The 17,732-nt window shown below is 43.6% G+C and overlaps 1 protein-coding gene across 1 annotated transcript in view; it reads right to left on the bottom strand.

The window, feature by feature from the left end:
- Nucleotides 1-17,391, bottom strand: part of LOC142802910 (membrane metallo-endopeptidase-like 1) — a 73,032-nt gene extending 55,641 nt beyond the window's left edge. The window contains exons 1-4 of the mRNA XM_075887993.1: nucleotides 17,344-17,391; nucleotides 15,727-15,894; nucleotides 12,272-12,553; nucleotides 7,020-7,157 (exon numbers count right to left, since the gene is read on the bottom strand). Of these exons, the coding sequence (XP_075744108.1) occupies nucleotides 7,020-7,157; nucleotides 12,272-12,553; nucleotides 15,727-15,762 (456 nt within the window). The 5' untranslated portion in view covers nucleotides 15,763-15,894; nucleotides 17,344-17,391. The remainder of the gene's footprint in view (nucleotides 1-7,019; nucleotides 7,158-12,271; nucleotides 12,554-15,726; nucleotides 15,895-17,343) is intronic.
- Nucleotides 17,392-17,732: the final 341 nt, after the last annotated feature.

Genomic DNA, 17,732 nt, shown 5'->3' with positions numbered 1-17,732 from the left:
ATCTAGTTTTCCATCCGGGAAGATCCATAGTTAGTCGGCGAGGGATAGCGACGGGGTTGGGGCGACGGAGAACGGCGGCGTTGCGGTGACGGTGAACGCACGATAGAGCGGCTGTTAGGTGCGTCGGAAGCAGGAGACTCACGGCTAGGAAGCAGGATACTCATGACTAGGCGAATACCGACGGGAGTCCGCGTGTGGCTGAGGAGAAGAAGAAAATTGGCTCCAACGGGGAGGGGGGGGGCGTCCAAGTGCTGCGGCAGTAGCGGAAGACATGGCCAACTCGGTGACAGCGGAAGCAGATTGGCTTTTCCTCTGTTGTTCTCCACTGCATCGGATTACGGGATCTGGGCAGAGTGTATGGGTCATGGCGTGGTGCATTTATTGGCATCGGTCTGTAGTCCGGTCGGCAGACAAAGCAGGTGACAGGAAAACCAAGGTTAGCAATTTCTTGCCGCACAACTGCCTGAATAATTGACAGCGCCGGAGGTGTTTGCACGGTGCCCTGGTCGAGCGGAAGTGCATGAAATGGCGCCAGACGCGCCGCCTCAATCTCGCGCTGAACGATGCGTGTGACATTCTCGTGCAAGGGTGGTGCGGCAACGAGATCGGTACAGGTTGACGTGACAGCCGTGTTAGGGAGCCATGAAAATTGATGTCGAACTCGGCGGTTTTTGGCCATTTCAAAGCGGCGGCATTTCTTATATGATATCGACGGTCGTGACGTTGTTGTACGCGAGCAAGTTGAAAGCGTCGTCCGCGATGCCCTTGAGTATGTGGCCCACCTTGTCGCTCTCTGTCATTAGCTCGTCCACTTCGCGGCACAACGCGAGCACGTTCTGTAGGAGGGAACACGCAAGTAGGAGGGTTGCGCTTCAAAGCGATTTGCGCTACAGACACAAAAAAGGAAACGGCTTGAAAGTTTGAAGTCTGCAGACGGTCGGCGCGTCCGGCCGCTACAAAGCGTTACCGACAATAGTGGCTTACGCCTGTTTCTCGAATAACTATGAGTGCGACGCATAACAAGAAAACGGTTACAAAAAAGAAGGGAGAAGCAGGCGGTGTACTTTTTAATTGCCAAGATGTCGTAGATAAGCGATTACGGATGGCTCGGAAGAACATGTGGTCAATGGGGAAGGTTAGTGGAGAAAATATGCCTCCGGTGTCCTTGTAGGTCGCCCGCTCAGCGGAATTGTCGCAGGAATTCGGCAGCTTGTTGGCTGAGAAAAATGTAAATTGAGAATGCTAAGGAAATGAGCGACGATGAGAAAAACACAAAAAGAAAGAAAAGGAAAGGGAAACTATAAGGCGGGATGGAGGTAGGTGGGACGTTAGGCCTAACAGATGAAAAAGAAGTATACGCAGAGACCTTTTTAGGTTGGCATTAACCTTGACGATGCGCGTCCGGATTGGTTTTAGAAGCGAGGAAAGAGGGCAGAAAGCAGTGGTTGAAAGGCTCTAGGTAATAAAAATTTTGTAGTTGTATATAAACACAATCATATCTATGATAAAATTGAAAAAAATGGAAAGAGAATATTACTAGTACATTGTGTATAATATGAGAGATTTTATGTAATACCGGTTATGTGTATGAGAAGAGTGAACGTATCTTGTCTCTATATATTGCCGAATCTTTATTATGGTTTTGAGCGATTCCACATTGCCACGTGTTACATTGATTCCTAATGAGTGTGGCGACTTCAATTTGTGTGTCCAATAATATTCCATGTATTTTCGCTCTCGTCGTGACCAGAAATTAGTTTGTAGAACATAAAGCTTTGCTTGGTCTAAATGGTGGTCCTGTTGATTGATGTGACCTGCTATCGCTTTTGGTAAATTGGGCTTTGTGTCTGCACGGTGGCCCATTGTCGCCTATATATTGTTTTCTACACATGGAACACTCAAGACAGTGAATTATATTAGGCTGTTTGAAGTGCAGGTGAAGCTCAATGTCAACTTGTGAATGTAAGCAGATGCTGTGCTTTTTTACGCTGGTAGCTGGTTGTATACGTTTGCAGGTGGAGCATCTGAGCCGGCCACAGGGACAAGACTATGTCCTAGTCCTTGTTTTAAGTTTTGCATGAACAGGCATGTCCTTAAAGTTAGCGTTGCGCCTGTAGGTGACCTTAGGTGGTTCGGGAAAGATTTTCTCGAGTTTCCGGTCGGTTGTTAAAATTGGATAGTATTTTGTGAGGATGTTGCTTATCTTAGAAAGTGCATTAGCAAACTTCGTAGTGAGAAAAGGCGTAGTTGCTGTTGTTGTGGTTTAGGGCGTGATTTGAGTGCTTCATTGCGGTCCCGTTCCAGTGCGTCTGTAGGCTTTGAAAAGGAATGCGTTAGGATGGTTTGTTTTTGATAGTGTTCCTTTTCGGACGGTAAGTCTGTTTACGTATCATTCTCGTTTTCTATGCATAAGCGGCGTAACCTTGTTGCCGAACTCTTTAAAATGCCCTGTTTAGAGTGTCTCGGGTAGTGGCTTGTGCAATCTAAGTATTGTAGCTAGTGAAATGATCTTTTATACAAAGTTCTCTTTAGTGCGCCATTTTCAAGATAAATGACCATGTCTAAAAATCTGATGCGCTGATTCAAGGTATCAGGGGTCAACTTTATATTTGTATGCAATGAGTTTAGGCATGAAGTGAATTTATCTAGGTTTCGCTGCCCATGTACCCATATAATAAAAATGCAATCTATGTACTGAAGGTATGTGTGAGGTTTGTTCTCATAGTGAGACGGGATTTCAATTTGTAGAATTTCTATCCATATAGTTGCGTAGGTTGGAGCTAATGGGGTACCCATTCTCATTCTCTGTATTTGAAGATAGTAGTTTTCTTCAAATTAAAAGTAGTTATTTGACAGTACTAATTCCAGTAGTGTCCAACGTACTTCAGCACAATGTTGCGCGCTCTGTCAAGATAATGTTAGCTCAACTGCAGCTAAGCCCTGGGGGATAGGAATATTCGTATATAAAGTGGTTACATCTAGTGTGACGAGAATGGCCTCTTGTGGTAGAGCATTGTTCTTATAAATTTCATCTATTATTCTCAGTAGGTGGTGTATATTTTGGACAAATACAATAGTGACTTTGTAATTACACCTAGAAAAGGTTTGGAAATATGGAAAGGTTCTCGGTTGAGGTGTTCTTGTTTGATAATATTGGGGCACCCTGGAATATCGTTACTGTATAATTCTGCGGATGGTATTTGACGAATTTTCGGAAGAAGATAGAACCACCCCGCTCCTTTGCTGTTTGGTTTAAAATTTAGATTGTGATGGAGATATCAGTTTATCCGCCAAAATATGTCTAAAGCAGTTGGTAATTGAGTGTATATTGCTCTGTAAGATCATTGTCTAATTTACGGTTGTGTTCAGGGTTTTTCAGTTGTCTGTAAGCTTCGTGCTTGTTCTTCTCTATTGGAAAGATTACTATGCTTCCTCCCTTATCAGCCTTCCTAAATTTAATGTCTCCGCGTGACTTGAGCTTAGAAATAATGCAGCTTTCTGAAGCAGCCAAGTTCTCAGGTTGTTTAGCTGTTTTACATTAGTTTATTATTTCTGTAGTATTAGGTTTACGATAAAAGTCAAGTTAAACTGCTTGTTCTGATTCAGGGATCCATGTACATTGAGCCCTAAGTGTTGTAGTACCTCTTCCTGTTCCGTCGTTTTCGGCGAAACGATAACTAATGCGCATTCGTCGTAAGAATTTGGTGAAGTCTCCGTGAAGCTCGAATTCGTTTATTGTTTTGTTGGTTGAACAAAAGCTCGAATTCGTGTATTGTTTTGTTGGTTGAACAAAAGTTTGGGCCCTTTTTACTAAAGCTGTCTGTTTTCTTTTGACCCAACGTTCTTGAAATGTCTACGACATTGGACTGCTGTTCGATTTGTATGGAGGTGTCAGCTGTGCTTGGTACTTCTCTGTTTGTGCGGTCAGTTGTTTGTGGGAAGAGGGTGGATGCTCGGAGGAGGGCTCCCTGATTTCAAATCATTTTGTGGTTTTGCTTCGGCTTTAGTTTTTTTCTTTTGATTTTTGACAAGCTGTGCCAGATTTTTTTTTCATTGGAGTATATTATGTAACTCTTTAAAAAATCCTTCAATTTGATCGATGCAGTGGTTCTTCAGCATGTTCATGAGAGAAAAGAAAGCATTGTTAAGTGTTGTTTGCCATTTTGCTTGGTAGTGCGAGGATAGCGTGCCTACAGCAGGTGTCGGTTTTGTTTCAAGTCTTTTGGAGATTATGTTAAAATAATCAGTTGTAATTCAGTTAGAATTACGTTGTGGCCACGCCATCCTCCTCCTCTTCTTGTGTGGTGCTCAAGAAAAAGTCGAAAGGCGCCAGAACTAGAAGAGTACAACGCAGTCGCGTAATAAAGGCCCCACGCATTGCCTTTTCAGCTGCTAGCTTCGTTTCATTCTCTGCACACGCCTCAAGCCTATTACATACCATGCCTATTACATGCCTATTACCACAACTATCTTAGAGTTTTTTTTTTCTTTTTGTACCAGCTTCAAGTAATCAAGTGACTCCGCGGTAGAACACCTGCTTAGCCCGCAAAAGACCTGATTTCAACTTTCTTTCAAATCAAACGTTTTTGTCACTTGTTGTGTTCGCTTATTTCTCAACTTTTCCCTCAGTGACATCACTAATTTTCCGGCCTAAACCAAGTACATATGCTGAAACCAATGGGGATGCCAGGATTTCAGCGAAATAATCTGTTCAACGGTGTCGTCTTACTAAATTTGATTGGTAAACACAGTCATAATAGTGATAAATGACGTGAATGTTTATTTCACACTTGAGGCATTAGAATAAGCAGTTACAACGACGAATAAATGTAAGCCCCACCATGACCGTCGCTCACCCACCGAAGAATTTGCGCACATGCTCAATTCAGTCGTATTTGCTCATTTACATAAGGTGAAATCCCGTTCATGCATTTTGGGTAGGTGAATATTCGATAGACACACACTTTAGTATTGCTGGATTTCAATTGGAACCCATGACTTCATATAAATTTGGAGCAAAGATTCAGACACCATCTTGCAGCCAAACTTATTATTTACGGTACAAGGAACTTTCAATTTATTCTTCTCGCTTTTATACTTCTTTATATACATGCAGTTTCATTTTTGTGACCATTCAGTTGTATATGTATCTAAAGTTTATTTTTTATTGACTTGTGCTTCGTATGGCCTGCGTGCCAAACTTTCGTAGGAGCAGAAGCCTTCGTGAGGCCACAGGCCCTCTAGCTTCTGCTTCCTTTTTGTTGTGAACAGAGCATAGTCAATACCATTCAATTTAATAATATGCGTGATAATTACATTAGCGGCAAAAATGCAGTAAAAACGTAAACATAAACGCCCTACCACGACTTTCTTGAACAGATGAGTGGCATGCGCCCCTGAGTTCGAGAGGCTGTGGTTGTCTTTATTCTAAGGCTGTAATGTATTGTAGATGTGGAAGTTTTAGGAGCTTGCTGCTTTTACTGAGAGGTTGTCTCTCATCGTTTCACCGGTGTGAACTCTAGTGCTCATTGCTCCCGCTAGAGGTGCAGCAGTGCCCTTGAGCGCGGTCAAGGAGGTTTGAAAAATGGCTGGAGTGGAAATAATTGCCCAGGAGTGATACCGTGTGTATACGCGAGATGGTGGCTGCAGCGGCCACCTTACAAGGGGCATGATAATCTACCACCGTTCAGCTACTAAAAACTGACCTTTTCTCTCGCATGCCCAACAAGTTTATTGTAGAAACTTTTACGGGTCACATAGTGCTTCAAATACTTCTTAGTGTTAAGCTTTGCTTAGTAAACGCGTCTAATTAGAGGCAAAGTTCATTGCAAGTCAGTCACCCATATTGTTCTGTGTGTTGTTTCGACGGGAACAACTATATTTTATATAGATATAAGGTAGCATATAAACTAGCATAACAAACCCACCTGATCTCTAAGTGGGCGCTACCAGAAAAGAGGATGTTTCCGAAATCTTGGCAGGGTAAAATCTCGCTTCACTTTTGCTGGCAAGGCATTGCCGGAGTTTGCACTACAGCAATTCTTTCAAACCTCCTTGGGCGCAAGCGCTCTCTGGGTGCCGCTCTCGACGCGTGATCTAGTTTGATAGGAGATCACTAGATCACTAGATGACCACGCCCACATGTATTGCTCGCTTTTGGCGCGCTTTTTTTCCGGACATCACTCAGTGCGCGTCGGTACCGGTACCAACTATGAACACCGCAGAAGGCAAGATGGCGGCGCGGATGGCTCGGAATGAGGCTACAGTGTGCACTCGTCACCAGGATTCTTCTCGAAATTTTGACTACATCCTATAAATCAAATCATCAGGCTTTGTATTTTACGGATCACAAAACCATTGAACTAAAAGCAAAACCTTCATCCGAGCTTATGTGATCCGTAAACAAGCTCTTGAACAAAATGTATATATTTCATCAATATGTAAGTATCTCTATATAGTAAATTGATATCTTATTAATAAACTTTCTGTATATAACGTGTATATACAATCACACCCCAAAAACTCTCGTGTCACGCCTTTATATGTTAATGATTGAGCCTATTTACAGAAGATTCACGGTTCACTAAATTTAACCTCTGGAGCAAGCCCTTTTATCATCATTCATTTTGTAAAAATGCGGGAATTTCTGTGCTAGTTATTTGTGAATATACCTCACCTTATGCGAGCAGGGTTTCTGCTAGTATGGCTTATTTGCCTTTCGCTCTCTCATATTTGCAATCCTGCAAATAAACTCAACGGTATTTGGTCTTTACCAACGTTCATGTCGTAAAGTACATGGGCCGTGAGTATTTTGCCTGCATCTATATGGACAAAATACTGGCAGGGCAGAAGCTGAGCGTCGTAGCCGATTCGCCTCCTCAGTAGAAGTTCTTGAGAGCTGCCTTTCGATTACAACAATGTACAGTCCAGGAGGAGGTTCTTTTTATGAACTGATTATTCAATTATTGACTTAATATAAGAATATTTGGCAGTAAAGGTTCTACAGTTCCTACGCTCACCTCTGGTTCGTACTCCGCCATGAAATTCAAACAAGCGTGGTACATGCCAGCTGCTTTCTGCCACGACAGTTGATTCGTGTCTGGTATAAACGGAATGGTGAGGCGTAATTGGGTGTACAAGTAAACGGCTTCTTGAGCCTGTAAAGAAGACCGAAAAAGCATGTCAATATATTCAAATAAATATTGAGATGATTGAAATATGCATTTTTCAGCGGAGACGTTTACCTGGCTGTACGGAACGCGGTACATTTACATAGGGTGAACGTCGATCCTATATCAGGCACCACTGCCTTCCGCAGTTGAGGTAGGGCTGACCGAAACAGTTATCGGAACTAATATGCTATGAGCACTGGAAAACGCGGCCTTTTTACTTCGCGGTGATTGATTAATTCATAGACATGTAGGGTTTGACCTCCCAAAGCCGCCATATGATTACGGGAGAGCCATAGTGGAGAGATCCAGATCATTTCATAATGATTCAGAGTGATAACTTAAAAAAAATAGCTTTGAACACGGTTGTGTACGCGTATGGTTACAGGCGACCTTCAGTATTTATATTTCTCATTTCTAGGTTGTTATTTAGGTTCTTAATTTCAGTTCTGGGTCATTTTTATATAGTATTCGCATTTGTTTTTTATTTCCATTGCTATTCTAAGCTTCAGAAGCATGAGTAGCATGTTTAGTATGACGCCTTGTTTTTGTTGTCAGTTTTCACGAGTTCCTGGAGTTGCCCTGATTTCTCTTCCAAGTACATCCAATCAAGTGCTCCCCATCCGCTTATCGCAATAAACAGCTTTTTGAAAACAAAAATATATGGTTTTGGCTGACGTTAAGAGTTAGACTGAATAACAGCTCATATGACAACATGAGTTGATGTGCGGTAAAGTTCACATAGCTTCAACAATAACCAATAAAATTTTAATGATTGGTTTCATTGAAACATTGTGAGTTGCGGGGGACCGTTGCTGAGCTGGTGGAGCGATCTCAAGAATGCGCTTCTTTGTTTGCCAGATGAACTCTGAGATATGTCTCGTCCAACTCGCGTAAAGTCGAATATTTTCTATCAAGTAAAAAGTGACGAGAAAACGATACCCTTATATTCGTCATCAATGAGACAAGTGACCACTGGCGTCAACACGAATAACGCAAAAAGGTATTAGATCAGAAATGACGGCTCACTGAGGGCGTCATGACGAGCTCTGTTGTCAAAGATTGTGGCTGTTGTAACTTTAATATTACGCTACATATGTCGCATGATGACCTAATCACATAAGGTCACCGCATGACAAAAGCGCATTCCGATCTCGGAGGCTGCGAAACCATCCGAAGAGCCAAAAGCTTTCGCTTTGCAATGAGCAGTATTTTGAGTGAGAAAAAGAGCCATGATGGCTCGCAGTAAATCTCCAGCTCACGAACACACTCTGTTCGAGGTTCACTCGAAGACTCTTATGTATTGCGGTAAGTTTACTTTTCAACCGTACGTTTTGTTAGCGTACTTTAAGATAAATAAAATGCTCTAAATAACATATGCAAGCGCCACAACCAGTTCCGACCACTGGATACATCACAACACATTCCACACGACACTACTTCACTTCATGCACAACACTGACCTAGCGGAAAACATTTATTAAACACACATTAAAAAAAACATTATGCTTTAAGGGCAAGTCTATGTCTCCATAAGATAAAGTGTAAGCGCCCGAACAGTACCGAAGCCATGGCGATGCCCGTCACGTCGATATCTTACACGTCGTATGCTATATCTATCTCACATGGCTCCAACGTACCCCTACGTGTTCACGCTATTTGTTTAAAAGACCTTACTTTCAGTATTTTCAATTTCTTGCCAATCTTTATTTAGATTTAGGTATTTAGGTTCTGTTCCCGCTTTGATTGCTCTCTAGCCCCCCTTTGCAGAGCAGGCAAGTGATCTGTAGTTCGAGATGCGTGAGACACATACCTGCATCGAAGCTCAACAACGGACAACGCTCAATGCACCAGTATCAAGCCGCCTTGGATCTGCGCTCTAAAACTTGCAAAATCTTGTGCATAGCAACAACTGTCAATACACTTTCTTGATGCGAAGCACCGTATGGTAGAGTTTATTGCATTTATGCGCCGTAACCACATTTAGTGCCCATGTGCGTCCCCTACTCCTCTCTCTCTCTCTCTCTTCTGTCGCCCCTCTCTGGCCTCGCACACCAACGCAGGCAGCACCTGCCAGCCAACGCTCGCTTCTCCTCTCTCCTCTAGACTCCCCCCCCCCTCCCCCCGTGCCGTTTGTCACTGCGCATGCACGTCCCTTTCCATCTATTCTCTCCTCTGTCACTCTCTCGGCTTGCAACGCCGACGCAGGCAGTGCCTGCTAACCTACGTTCGCTCCAAGTCTCTCTCCTCGAGGCATCCCTGCCAGTGGCGCTTACACCACCATTGCCCTTGTGCGTCTCCTCTCCGTCCTCTCCTGCACTCTCCCCTCTCTTGCCTCGCAACGCTGACACCAGCAGCGTCTACTAGTGAGTTTCTTGGATCTAAAAGACCGAGGCTCGCTGGATTCCGTGCTGACCGGTTGTGCCCTCACGATCTCCGACGTCAGCGTAGCTCTGGCCGACTGGGCTCGCCCAACGTCCTCTCCTGACGCCGATCTCCAACGACAGCGTAGCTGTGACCTACTAGACGTGCCCAACGCCATCTCCTAGCGCCGAAAAGAGCTCTCGCAAGTGGTTCCCCGTCCTTGGACTTCTGTGACCGTGTTTCCATCTTTCTTATCTCTCCTATCCCCTCGATATGTCCTCGCTCGCTGGCTTAGCGCATCTCTCATTCTCTCTCTCTATACGTTCATTCCTATCCTTTTAATCCCTCCTCACCCCCATCCCTTGTGAGATACTGCTGAGGTGTCGAACCCTGATGCAGACAGTTGCGGGGCTCACTTTTCTCCTTTTTTCCTTCTTATAAACATAGACACTCACCCCCCCCCCCCTCTAAAAGACCAACTGCTCGCGATGCACAACTAGTAACTGACCACCTCGTGTACATAGGCACAGGATCTTGACCTCCATAGTATTGGCGTTGAGAGATTACTCCTGTGCGTTGGTCAACAAACGAAATTCACAGTGTGTGCGTTACCTAAAAACAGACTGCGGCTCTTTGTGTTCCATCGAAGTCTTCTGTCTCGCATTGTCCATTAGCAGCGACTGACATGTTCCAGTAGAAAACACCAGTCTATCACTGCGTGCATTGCGCCTCCCCAGATTTCTCTTCTGCGTAACGCCGCGATGACTACCAGCGTCAACGCCACCGCCAGGGTAAGCGTTAGCACCCATTGCTTCCCATCTACACATTGATCCTTTATCTGCAAATGGTGTAATTTTATGTATGAAATTCCCGCGAAAAGAGGGTTCACCATGACCAGTTGAGCCATAAAGCGAAAAATATGGGGTCAGAGTACGACTTGATTCGGCTGACATTGGTCGTTCCACGGTTGCTATTTATGTGTCATGCCTTGAGATAGCGTCGCAGGATTAATAATGTAGCTAGCAGGAGATGCATAGTGTGCCGCATGTTGAGGTTCAAGATAGCGCTTAAGAATAATGCTTTGATATTTTGGGATTATAAACCCAAAGTTGCCACATCATTATGAGAGACGCTGTAGTGGAGGGTTCCGGAAATTTTGACCACCTGGGGTTGTTTAACTTCCACCTAAATCTAAGCACACAAGCCTCAAGGATTTCGCCTCCATCGAAAATGCAATTGTCGCGGCGAGGATAAGAATCCCTGAAATGCCGCGGATATGCAGATACAGCAATCGCAAGATCTAGTCAGACCTTTAGGTGCAGACACGTGACTGTCAGACGCGGATCCCGTGACCGTGTAGGGCGGTCGTATGGTGCGTGTGAGCTACCTACAGTCTTCTACGTGTTACTTATTTCTAATAAAGGTCGCCCAATGGAAAGCTTGTATATATTTTGTTCATTATATACAATAGGTTCTCCAGTATCACAAGAATAATGAAGAATCGGGAGGGTCCTTGCGTGACAGTATTGTAGTCAGGGGTGTGCGAATTATTACCCAAATATTCGAATGCAACTCTAACAGAATCTACTGAAATAGATCAAGTTGAGAACAAATTTGTACAATTATATTTGAACTGATAGAGTAGGCACTATTCGATAACTTATCATTATAATGTCCTTGCAGCAGGACAACTGAAATTTTAAAAAATGCTAAATGCCCGCAAACTGCGTGATTTCTGTGCACAATAACAAACCTCAGATGAAAAACGTTTCTCCGAAATTGGCCAACGCGAAATCCGTAAAACGATATCGAAAGATGCTGGCAAATCTGCAAGGTGGAGCGCCAACCGGCGTGAAGTCAAAATGCCGGAGGCTGGATGGAAAAACAGGAAAGGGGGGAGGTGGTGCTTTGCAGAAATAAAGAAGTAATTGGTGGTATTGACGACATGGCACAGAAGGAGTAGGAAATTACGTTCGCTTGAACTGGAGTACAAATCATGTTAGTGTTATTCCCAAAAAGCCACTTTACAGTCGAGAGGTGACAAGGGCAGGAAGGACACTGTCGGCTCATGCCGTGGGCGGCATGAGGTACGTGGGCTGTAAGTTGCTGACCCCTGACATAGCAGATTCTGGACATTGAAAGCCCAGGACTAGAAAAAGAATATTTTTCATTCCGTCTCACGCCATCGTGGCAGCACCGAGACGTTTGTTTTTCATGTCGAGAGCGGGGCAGGAGTGTTGTGAAGCACGTAGTGATGTTTCTAACACCACTACACAGATTATCTTTCGCGAAAAACAAGCTGCTTCTCAATGTAAGTAACATATTGAAGTTTCGTTAGTGTCTTTAATTAGCGTAATATGATCTGATTAGTTGATCGGATAACAAGACGCGAGCTTTCCCAAATGTTCTAGCGGGACCAAATTATGCACAGTGCACATCGTTGTTGTCCATTTAACCATGCACGCACACTTACTTGTTTGCCTTTTTTGTTGCTCTTGAACTTACTGGCAGCAGTTATGCCCATCAAATTGTTCAATACTTAATGCGGGCACTGCCTTTTTCTTAGCCTTCATGACTACGCCATAAAATACATTTAACGCGAACCAATTGTAAATAAGGGGAGGAAAAAATTGATCAGGAATATGAATAATATAATGACCTCATATTACTTAGTCATCGATTTTTTTTCTTTTCTAGTTTTAGGTGAACTGGTGAACGAAAGCGGTCTTTGTTCTTACATTGTCAAATTCGCTGTGGCCTCTGAAAGAGTTGCAGACAAACTTGTAGAAGTCATTGCACGGGTCCATGCTGTAGTCAAGTTTCTCTCGTATTTGCTGTCCCAGTGTCCGACAGCCACACGTTGAACATTCATTTACTGAGGGGAGAGGCGATGGGACTTCGCGCCGATCTTTTGGTGATGTCACTGAGGCATTGGTTCCGGGCAGTCCGGGCTGTTCCGATGGTGGTGTTCCTCGAGGAACAGAAATTTCCGGAACGTAGAGGGATGGCAGTGTGTCCACCTGCTTGTCAGGGCCAGAAACAGAGGAACACGATTACAAGGGGACTCTCCATTTGCTTATTAGTTGAAAGTGTACTTGCACCGACAGAACCAATTACACTAAGTTAAATCTGAAAAAAACTAAAAGCAATTTTTATTTGGCAATCTCTCCTTAACAAAAATGACCTCAGGTAACGAGCTTCCTGTTATCGCATGTATATGCGGGAATCTGGAAACATGTATTTTCTAGCATGCACTATTAGAAAATTTAATTACTATTAAACTACTCCGAGTAATTATATCAAGTTTAGCATGACCACATTGTTGCCGCATCTTGTCCCCACTTATAACATGCGTGTGCATTTCTGTGCAGGAGATGGTTGCCAAAGTGTATTTTCCGATAGCCGTAGAAAATATCCGAAGGACTCTATACCTCTATACATATCCGTTCTGTCCCTAACGTACGAAGCATCTCTATCGTGGCGATTACATATATTTCTGCCTACGAACCACCATATCAATATACAAGTGTATGATACGTAGCTACTAGGTGTTAGAATTGAAGTGTACCAGAAATCAGACGGTAGGACGAATGAATGGATTGATGGATGAACGGATGAATGCGCACATGCAAAGCAGAAAACAAACACTACCACTCTTTCAAAATTTATACCCAATGAAGAACTTTATTTTTATGTCTCAATTTTCGGTGACGTTCAAAGTTCCTCGTGTGACGTCACACTGTTTTTTTTTCCGTCGATGCAAGCAATAAACAAAGTAAGTTTTGTCGAACGATTAAGCAAAAAAGCCCGTCTTAGTACCTGAACTCGGAAATGAAAGCTTCAGTCAAAGCCAGCTTTCGAGAGAACCTGCGCAAGCACGGAACGTGAAAGTGCGAGATGACCCGGCATGAGTACCGTCTTTACACATAATCACAGAATGCGAAGCCTGCGGACGCCACTGAAGAATAGCGTCCACAGGAGATACATTTTCACTACCATAAAAAAGAAATATTTTAAAAAGATCCCGCAGTATAGTTTGTGGTGCTGTTGAAAGCATAAGTCATAAGGGCTGCCCGCGGTAACAGAGGTTTGGTTAGCGTGAGCGTACATGGCGAACATGTCTTACGGTGTCCGACTTACGGTGCCCCAAGTCGTTCTTTTGGGCGGAGGATCAAATGAGCTGCTTATTGCACGCATACCGTTCCTTGTGCGGATGGCTTTTATGGTTTCACAAGAACGAGAGAGAAACTAACTTTTACGCCTTAATAGCGAATGTTTCAAAGCAGGCTGTAGCAATAGGATGGATTAATTGATGTGTCATACTGCTTTCTCACACGTATTTTATCGAATAGATGCTTCATCCAACCTTGATCATTATTCTTTGTCTACATCGATATATTTCTCTTAGGGTCAGCGTGACAGACGAGTCTTGAAATGCTTAGACATGGGCTCCTCAGGACCAGCGCGCTGAAATGCAAACAATCCGAAGAAACTGGTCATCAGCCAAGCGTAACAAACGAAGCACCTCGGACTCCATGGCTGCATCTTCTCACGCTGCTTCTAAGCTGGTTTTCTTCTTGTGAAGACGTGTGCTGTCGTGAAAAGCCTCAGGGACTTGCCACGCACGCAGCAACAGTAAAAACTTAGAACCTATCAGTGTTTGTGGATACTTGGTTACATAGCAGTGCGGTACAATGTTTAAGCAGCGGAGCTGTTCAATTTACACGTTGGACCATTCCCTGTGTACGCAAGGACATAGAGCAGCTGGTGAGAGCTAAGCATATACAGGGAGAGGATGCATTGTAGCACAGCATGGCAATAGCTAAGGGAAGGAAGGGAGAAAACAAAAAGCCCAGAACAAGCAAGCGAGTATAGTGAAGGACTGAAGAGAATGCTAGGAGCAGAACATCAGGTATTGTGGACAGATCAAATGAAGAGAGAGTGAGAAGCACACGTACGCCAGGCATCGCAGTTCCGATGGAGAAACGGCGGTGCCGTAAAGGTGCGGCGCCGCGAGCTGCTTGCAGTCTTTGAGATAATTTGCGATTTGTTGCTGTTGCTGAAACAGCGCGCAATAAACCCTTAACTACCTCTGTTAAAACAGGTTTCACTTTCGTGTTATAACGACGGCTGTTTAGGAAGATCGCCATCGTTTTTTTTTTTTCGCAATATAGCCGGGCTTATACAGCACTGTAATGGTGACTTCGATTTGAAAATTCAGTGGCGAACGACCTATGCGTTGGAGCACTCTTTTTTGGCGGAGTGCAATTGACGGACATCTGCAAATATAACACAGGTAATCCTGCAAGAAAAAAATGGCAGGGTGGGCTAGCACACGTTCTCCTCACTAAGCACCTAGCGTTTCTTGCTTTCCGCGCAATATTCACTATATCGCTCTAGTTTTCGTGATAACGTGCACATGGAGAGAAAACGGCCGTGCTCGGGCATCTCGCCCCGCCAGTGGCGTTGCACGCCATGCTCTGGGGAGGTGCGGGCTGCATCCGATTTCCGCTCGATGCCACCGCTGTTCATGAAGTAGAGGGACCTGCTTGGTGGAGTGGATTTGGTGAAAGAGCTGCCCTGGATCTGCCAATGGATCATACAAGAAGCGCTCGATATTTGTCTATGAAACATACTTATTCCGCATGTAGGAGAACAACTGGCACCGTAAATGCCCGGCACCTGCTAATAGAATTCACTATGCGAAAGAGAAGCCCAAGTAGCAAAAAAAAGCCTCCAGGTATGCTGTTACATCAGCGTTGGTGATGTTGCGTAAGTAAATTATGGCTATATTCTTAAGGTGAACTGTATAGGCTGAAGACGCAACATAAAATTAAATTATGAGGTACCAGATAAGTGTTTATAATGATACGCCCACTTAATATTTTGTTATGTTGACTCGACAGAAACTTTTCAGTGCAATTTTAAGATGGCGGGTCACGCAATGTCAGTGATGATAACGTAATTGATCACTAACAGTGTTACCGACACTGTTCTGTGTACGCATACGCAAAATCACAGCAAATAATGCAGTATAACGATGAGACAGTTAAGTTTTAACCAGTGTAGTTTCCGTTCAAGATAATTACGTGAAATTTCCGCAAGACACATGTTTGCATGTTCAGAAGCTGAATTCATACGCCTACTTAGAGGGGAAAATGCTAACCAATGTCAATGCTTCCAAAACACTTACATTGCTAGTATCGTCTTCGGACTGGATGGAGAACATTATTCCCAGCAACAATAAGCAACAAAACAGTCCCGATCCCACAAAAAAGCATAAGATGAGGCAGCACTCGTTCCTCTTCTTATTTCCATCTTCAAGATTTTGGCGCTGGTTGAGTACGAGTCCTCCCTGATCCTGGTTTGTAATGTCAAAGGGTAAACACTTGTTGTAAATACGTCATGCAAGTTCCTATAGCTCTCAACCGCTCGCACATCCAAGAAACATAAAGAATGCATGACTAACTGAATACTGAGCTCATAAATTAATTTATTTTAAAGTTTCGCGGTGCAACAAACATAGACAGACAGAAAAAGGAGCAAAGTTTACTTTGCTTCTTCTTTCGTATTGTGTAGTATAGCATAATCTGCACTTTAGTAAATTTAATAAAATTTTTTACTGGTTTGAAACCAGTTGAACGTGAATTTTAGACCTGAATAAGTGTTCCAGACAATCTGTTCAAATGTGTCATTTCCTCATTAAAACCCAAGTCTAAAGTGCGCGGTTTGCGAAGCAATTGAGTGACGCTGAGTTTTATGAGGCCCACTCTTTAGTTTAACGGCAAGCTCTTACAGTGCAATGTTCTTACTAGAAAAAGCATAAAGCTAACAATTATGTCACAATTTTTTTGGCCCAGTTTCGTTGTAACAAAAAACCAACTCAAGCTACAGAAGCAAAAACTGTTTTGCAAACTGACGCTGAAGTGCAAAAAAAAATTTGCAATACGTTAAAAACTTGGGTTGTCCAGAAAATTCTTCTGCGCAATGCGTGACCTAATTGGTGATGTCACGTATTCTTGCTTTGTTGCAGGTTGATGACTTCTTTTGAACAAAACAACCTCCTTTTTTGTCACACCACTTCCACGAGACCTGTGGGCACAGCAGCAGTGCCGGATTCTAGTGCGTTGATTCATGCACCTGTTCGACGTGCATATTCTAATTACAACGCGCATGGCGGCAGTGTGTATTGAGTATGCGTACGTGCACCTGACTGACCCACCATTCCATTAACAAAGCACGACGCGCGCCCAAGGAAAACATTAGGCAAGAACTTTGATCAAACCTACATTCGCAAGGTTCGTTCCCTGACAATGTAGTCAGTCCGCATATATAGGTGACAATAAATTCCAAGAGGCCAGCCATGACGGCCGTAGACAGACGTGTGCTGCAACGTTCGTTGGTTAGTTAGGCGTTAGTTTGTGCAATGATATCAAGAATTTGCTGCTTTCTTAAATACGCCCTTACACCGTAACCTCTCGGTTTGTTAGTTACACATATAAAGTATCCTATCTTAGAGCTTATTGTATCTGAGTGATATTTTTTTTTGTTGAAGCGCACTGTTTGTCACTGAAACCACAATAGGATAAAAATTATCGATACCAGTTTTGTTTTTGTTACATAGTACTGTGCACATACTGTGCTGCTTGCTCATTAAACTTTCCACAAATCAGCCAAGAAATGGATCACATCACCATGCTTGAGGGGAGTACGTGTGGAGCTTGCAGGAAAAAAACGATGATCAGGAGGCGAGGTCTTTTCTCGGCGCTAATTGAGAAGCGTTCTTAAAGAAAGAGAAAGTAACACTCACCAGCTACCGCTGATGTGGTTTAAAACAGGGAGGATAATTTAGATGACGATAACAGCCTTAGAGGATGATTATAACCCACTGCCAGAAGCAGCTCATCGTGATGCTGCTCTTTTAGTGGGAACTTAGGGTTGACCAAGGGAAAATACGTTATTTGATTATAGGGCGGACAACTATCCAAGCCCCGCGAGAGGAGGAACATCGCGATGCGTTCACAATTCACCTCGGCATTACGTCCTCTACTCGGCGAGCACCCCTCGCTACTCCCACTTTTTTCTGGCACTCGTGCAGCTACTTTTCACTCACTGTACACCAAATTATTTATATCTTCGCACCGACTTTTAGAACAAGTTTACTTAATTTTCACACCAGCTCTCATTATTCACCACGCC

The sequence above is a fragment of the Rhipicephalus microplus genome, chromosome 3 (genome assembly GCF_043290135.1).
Source record: "Rhipicephalus microplus isolate Deutch F79 chromosome 3, USDA_Rmic, whole genome shotgun sequence".
Taxonomy (NCBI): Eukaryota; Metazoa; Arthropoda; class Arachnida; order Ixodida; family Ixodidae; genus Rhipicephalus; species Rhipicephalus microplus.
This window is presented reverse-complemented; position numbering and strand designations above follow the sequence as displayed.